Raw genomic sequence first — 6203 nt, forward strand, 5'->3', positions numbered from 1 at the left:
AGTTTGATCCCTGATTGGGGCACATGCGGGAGGCAACCAACTGATATTTCACTCTCACATGGATGTTTCTCTCTCTCTCTCTCTCTCTCTCTCTCTCTCTCTCTCTCTCCTTTTTCCTCTCCTTTCCTCTCTCTCTCTCAAATCAATACAATCCTACCTCAGGTGAGGATTATAAATAAATAATCTCATCTCTCTTTACCTTTTTCAGTTTCTTGACTTTTCCATTATTTCACTGCATGTGGCAGGTGAAATCATTACTAAAACAGAAATATAACACTGTCCAGTGAGGCTCAGTAGTTGAGCAGTGACCTAGGAACCAGGAGGTCACATTTCAATTCCAGGTCAGGGTACATGTCCTGGTTGTGGGCTTGATCCCCAGTAGGGAACATGCAGGAGGCAGCCGATCAATGATTCTCTCTCCCTCTCCCTTCTTCTCTAAAATCAATAAAGATTTTTTTAAAAATATATTTTATTGATTTTTTACAGAGAGGAAGGGAGAGAGATAGAGAGTTAGAAACATCGATGAGAGAGAAACATTGATCAGCTGCATCCTGCACATCTCCTACTGGGGATGTGCCCGCAACCCAGGTACATGCCCTTGACCGGAATCGAACCTGGGACCCCTCAGTCCGCAGGCCGACACTCTATCCACTGAGCCAAACCGGTTTCGGCAAGATTTTTTTTTTAAAAAAGAAATATAATGCTCACAAGTAGATACTGGTTGTGCTGGGCCCTGACATGGGTGCTGTCCCAAAGGTGAGTGAGTGGGTGCTGTCCAAGGTGAGTGAGTGGGCGCTGTCCAAGGTAGGCAGGTTGTTGGACACAGGGAGGACCTCCTCCCAGACGCTCCTCGTCCTATCACTGGCCTGCACGCTCTTCAGGTGTGCCAAGCTTACGGGATCTGTTTGGTGGTTGTCTAGTGTTTTCACGGACACCCCGAAGTGTGTATTTAAAACCTGGAGCAAACTCTAGGAGGGTAGTTTCTAACTGTGTTTGGCTCCACAGTGATAACCTGATATTATATCTTATCTTCGGCTCCAGTGTGTCACCTGACATGCATGGGTGAAGCAGACCCCACTCACCTATGTTCATCCAGTAGATGTGCAGCGGGGGCAGCCCCGTGGGCGGGTTGCAGGGCAGGACCAGGGGGTCTCCCTCCTCCACTTCAAGGGGCTCGATCTTTTCTTTGGGGAATTTTGGAACATCTGGTACAAGAAAGTCATTTCAAGACATTGTTAATGTTAACTTTCAACGGCACAAGTAATACTTTGATGCATTCTTCTTTCACAAAATTGGAGCATTTTAAATGAACTCAGCACCCCCAACTTGGTTCTCCGATCTCCCCTGCAGAGAGAGATGCTGGTGGGAACCTGGGTGTGTCCTTACACAAGTTCCCAACTCCCTGTGCACGTTGTAACTGCCGACCAGACGCTTTCGCTGGGACATGGATCCGGCCACAGCACACCCGTGTGTGTGTCTGCACGGAGCGGGAGCGCCCAGCCACGGGCTCTGTGCATGTTAAGCTCTGAGAGACATGGCACCTTCTGCAAACACTGTGATTTCTTTTCCACAGACACACGCTCCCTCGCTCTACGGCGACGCCTTTGCATGTGACTGGCGAGTACTCCGTTCAGAGCGTGAGCACACCGGAGAAGGGATTCCCAGCCCACGTGGGGGAAAGGGCACAGCTGCATGTGAGGCGGAACGTGACCACGTCATGGGGCAGAGAGCCTTCTCCTGGGAGCCGCTCCGAGTAAAAGGAACTTGGAATGAGGGGTGTGATGTGGGGAAGGGGCCCCTGTGAGGGTCCGGCATGTGTTTCCTCCTGGGGGGACGCCCCTGAGGGCGAGTCAGTGCCCACGGACGTGCAGCCACAGCCCTGCCGGACTCCACCCCAGCACCCACGCTGGGTGTTCCTGTGAAGGTATTCACACAACAGCCCTAAGGACACTCAGCACGAGTTTGGCTGGACCTTCGCTGGCGCCTTTGAACCCTGCGAGGGGACCTGCGTTAGGGACTCGCCCAGCTCTCGTGGAGCGGAAGGGCCTCGGGAAGGATTCCTAACCCTCCGGAGTGGGACGTGCTCGGGTTTCCCTGCCCTGTGCTCCCTTCCTCAGGGGCGGGTCACGAAGATGGCAGTCACTCTCAGAGGCAGGGGACACGCTCGCTTACTGTAGTCTTTCCCGCTGGAGGAGCTCCCTGCATTTCCCCCACGGCCCTCCCCTCGCGGCTGGGGGAATGTGCTGGCATTTCTCTGATCGCCACAGCAGCTGCATGAACTGCTTCTGTCTCGCACCCAGGACCTTCCCCAGCTCAGCCTTGCAGGGGGCAGGGTATTACTCCACGGCCTTGGCCACTTGGGAAGGCGGGCTTCCTCATGTGACGGGCCCGGCGGGTTCCCTCCCGGTCGCCTCCTTCCAGCACGTCTCCCTGCAGGCCTGGGCAGGCCCCTGGAATGGCAGCCACCGGGGATCCTGCTTCTGCTCCGGGAAGCGGGTAGCGTTCCATCCCCGTCAAAGGTCAGAGGCAGGAGCGGGCTCAGTCATCCCCAGGTTCCGAGCTGCAGGGAGTAACGGCGCCACCTCGCTGTGGCCGGCAGCTCTGACTGAGCAGGTGTGTGACAGTCACTGTGCAGGAAGTCCAGGTCTCCTGAGCCCAGCTTAGTGACTTCCAGACTCCAAATCCCCACCCTCGCTCAGTGTTCAGTGCCAAAGCCCAGCGTCCGTGGAGCTGAAGGTCGCAGGGCCCTCAGGGAGTTAGGGATCTGCTTATACTCAGACACGAGGGGCAGTGGAGGGAGGGAAAACCGGTTCCAGAAATGCAAGGAGCATGCAGTTCTGACTGTAACAAGCAGACGCCAGGGGCCCAACCAGAATGCTCACTTCCCAGGGGACACCCCCTATAAAGCAGGATGAATAAGATGCAGCAAGCCCTAATTAAAGAATCGCCCCCTCAGAGCACTCAGAAACCTAAGGATTCCCGCAGAGAGCACAGCCGGGGAGCCCTGCATTAATTAAACCTAGGTTATAAAGCGCCAATTCTGAACATGTCAATAGTGTAATTCAACTGGCTTCCAAGGTACCAGTAATAAGACAGAAAGTAAAATGAAATGTGTAAGTCCACCCAACCTTTTATTCCGTGGCAGAAGTCTCTGGAACAGCTTTTGGCCAAAGATGAAATTACTATCCGGAGGCAGGGGAGAATATTTATATGTGGAATCATTTAAGGTCTGAGAACCGGTATGACAAAGGACATTAATTTGTTGGTTGTTTGGGATTATTTTTTAGGTCTTATTGTTGAACTTTGAAGCCGTTTCGTAAGTGTGATGCCGGCTGCAAGGCAAACATTGCCACCTGCGCAGAGGAAGTGAAACTTAATTACCATAACTCATCAGCGGGCAGGAAGTCGGCTTCATTCCGATGAAGACGTGGCTCCTGTCTAAAAGTAACCCTCACCGGTGACTTTTGCTAATTGTGTTTCTCTGGCGACAAACATTGGCAAGGCTGAGTCTGGACTCGTGCAACGCTGTCTGAAATGAATGTATACACACTCATTTTTCTTCTGGGCTCTCGCTTGCTGGCTCATTTCAGAGGAGCAGTCCCTCAGCGTGCAGAGCAGCCTCCTTCCTGCAGCCTCGGAGAGCCTGGCCTTGACGGGGATGCTCCCTGTGCGGAGGCCTGGAAACCCCGACCGCAGAGCCGAGGTCCGCAGGACACCCAGCCCTTCCCGCACCTGCTCGCTCCTCTTCTCCAAGGGGCTTCCTCATTTATTCTTCCGCTGATGGATGCACTTCAGGTAACGGCTCCAAGGGCAGAGGGTCCTGAACCCCAGCCAGAATCTGCGTGGAGCACTTTCACAGAGACCAGTGAGCTGCGCCCCAGTCTTCTAATCAGAGCGACCGACACAGCAAACCTGCAAAGCAAACCTCCCGGCTCTGAGGTGCGGGAGGGCTCCGCAACCCACCATCCACGCTCCGCACCTCACACGACGAAAGCTAACGGCTTTGCGCCTGGAACGCCAGACGCCTGAGAAACACGCGAACCTATAGGCTGCCCTAAGGGATGAACCGAGCCCTCATACTAACACTCGTGGGCTACGCGGCTTCAGCCCTTTCTCCTTTTCTCCGGCACCCTACGGTCCTACGACGTCATCCCTACGGGATCCTCGGAAGGGTGACTAGAAGTTTCTTGGGGAAAGATACTATGAAACCTAAGCTGTACAGTCCCCCCTGCTCATCTGCCTCACAGTAGAGTCACCATGTCCTGGCCGGTGTGGCTGCTGGTTGGGCCTGTCCTGATTCCCTATCGGGGCAGGTGCCTGGGTCGTGGGCTCTATCCTTGGTGGGGATCGTGCAGGAGGCAGCTGGTCAATGTTCTGCTCTCACATCAATGTTTCTCTCTCTTTCTCTCCCTCCTTCCTTCTCCCTTCCGCCTTTCTCTCTAAAAATCAGTGAAAAAAGCATTAGGAAAACAAAAAGAGTTGCCAAGACACGGCGTCAGGGAGGGTTAACGCCACTAGACATGCTAACTAACCAGTCCGACAGACATGTCCTGGGGACTCAACCCCCAGGCACGGACTCTGCAGAGGGGCCTTCCTGGGACTCGAGGATCAAGTCAGGTCCTGAGTCTGATCCCCGACGGCCAGGTGCCCTCGACCAGGCGGGCGGCGCCTTCAGCTGACAGAGAGGATGCTGCCGGCATGATGGGGCACAGGCGGCCCCAGGAGCACAGGACCGTGCGCGCACACCCTGGAGCCGCTGCCAGGGCTGCACCCTGACTTCCCCACGCGCCACGTGACCAGAGCCTGCTCCTTCATGTGCTTCTGTGTCCTTGTTCATGAAGTGGCACCGCACTGACTCCTAATTCATTGGTGTGGGTCAGAGTTTAAAGAAACCACTTCACATAAATAAATCAAAACAGTGTGGCACTTAAAGATCACTAGACATGCCCCAGAACAGCGGTTCTCAACCTGTGGGTTGCGACCCCTTTGGGGTTCGAACGACCCTTTCACAGGGGTCGCCTAAGACCATCGGAAAACACATATATAATTACATATTGTTTTTGTGATTAATCACTATGCTTTATGTTCAATTTTTAACAATGAAAATACATCCTGCATATCAGATATTTACGTTACGATTCATAACAGTAGCAAGATTACAGCTATGAAGTAGCAACAAAAATAATTTTATGGTTGGGGGGTCACCACAACATGAGGAATGGTATTAAAGGGTCGAGGCATTAGGAAGGTTGAGAACCACTGCCCTAGAAGGTTTGGCTCAGTAGATAGAGCGTCAGCCTGAGGATCCAAAGGATCCCGGGTTCGATTCCGGTCAAGGGCAGGTACCTTAGTTGCAGGCTCCTCCCCGGCCTGGGCCCTGGTCGGGGCACGGGCAGGAGGCAACCAATCAATGTGTTTCTCTCACATCGATGTTTCTGTCTTTCCCTCTCCCTTCCACTCTTTCTAAAAATTTTTCAATGGAAAAATATCCTTGGGTGAGGATAACAACAACAAAAATATCACTACACATGCGTGGGTCTTGCTCAGGTGTGTCCCCCCCACCCCACCCCCGCAACGCTCACCCCATCATGAGGGCAGACGGGGCGGGGGGCTCTCTACTCCTGCATGAGCTTCTGTGATGTCTGTGAATATTTGGGATTAATGTCTCCAGAGGCGGCAGGGAGGGGGCCAGGATCACTGTGTATAAAGGTTTCTGTTTGCAGGGACAACAATGGGATTTTCGGCTGATGTGCTCGCCTTGGAACTTAGGTGGCTAAAGCCTTCGAGGTTACAGATGAAAACTTTAAAACATGAGAGAGATACATGATAACACTCGAATCACAAAAACCTATTAATATCAAAAGAGAATCCAATCTCTGCCGCTTTAGAAAAGACTCAAGTGATGAAGGCTATGGAACGCTCCACCTGGTCTCTGATGTATGAATTCCCTGGGAACCGGGCTCGGGGTCCTCTTCAACATACAAATGATCACAGAACACGGCCAGGTGATGAAGTCATTTCAGGAGAGACTGAACACGATGCATCAGAAACTAATTTATTTTTCTCTTTTCTGAGCAGCAGAAACACGAAGCTATTACCCGCCACTTAGCTCAACTCCGAGAGCCGCTCTTAACGACAATGCCAGCGGGTTCCGGTCAGAATCTCCTCCCATTGCTCGGGTCTTGGCTCCGTCGGCTTCGAGA

The 6203-nt window shown here is 52.9% G+C and overlaps 1 protein-coding gene across 1 annotated transcript in view; it reads right to left on the minus strand.

Moving 5' to 3' along the window:
* The window catches only part of LOC102424921 (neural cell adhesion molecule L1-like protein), a gene marked incomplete at its 3' end in the record, with an annotated part of 21963 nt that overhangs the window by 6124 nt on the left and 9636 nt on the right, over positions 1–6203 (minus strand). Inside the window, exons 4-5 of the mRNA XM_023748971.1 lie at positions 1083–1205; positions 719–795 (exon numbers count right to left, since the gene is read on the minus strand). Of these exons, the coding sequence (XP_023604739.1) occupies positions 719–795; positions 1083–1205 (200 nt within the window). The remainder of the gene's footprint in view (positions 1–718; positions 796–1082; positions 1206–6203) is intronic.

Source organism: Myotis lucifugus, unplaced genomic scaffold (assembly GCF_000147115.1).
Source record: "Myotis lucifugus unplaced genomic scaffold, Myoluc2.0 scaffold_2206, whole genome shotgun sequence".
NCBI classification, from domain to species: Eukaryota; Metazoa; Chordata; class Mammalia; order Chiroptera; family Vespertilionidae; genus Myotis; species Myotis lucifugus.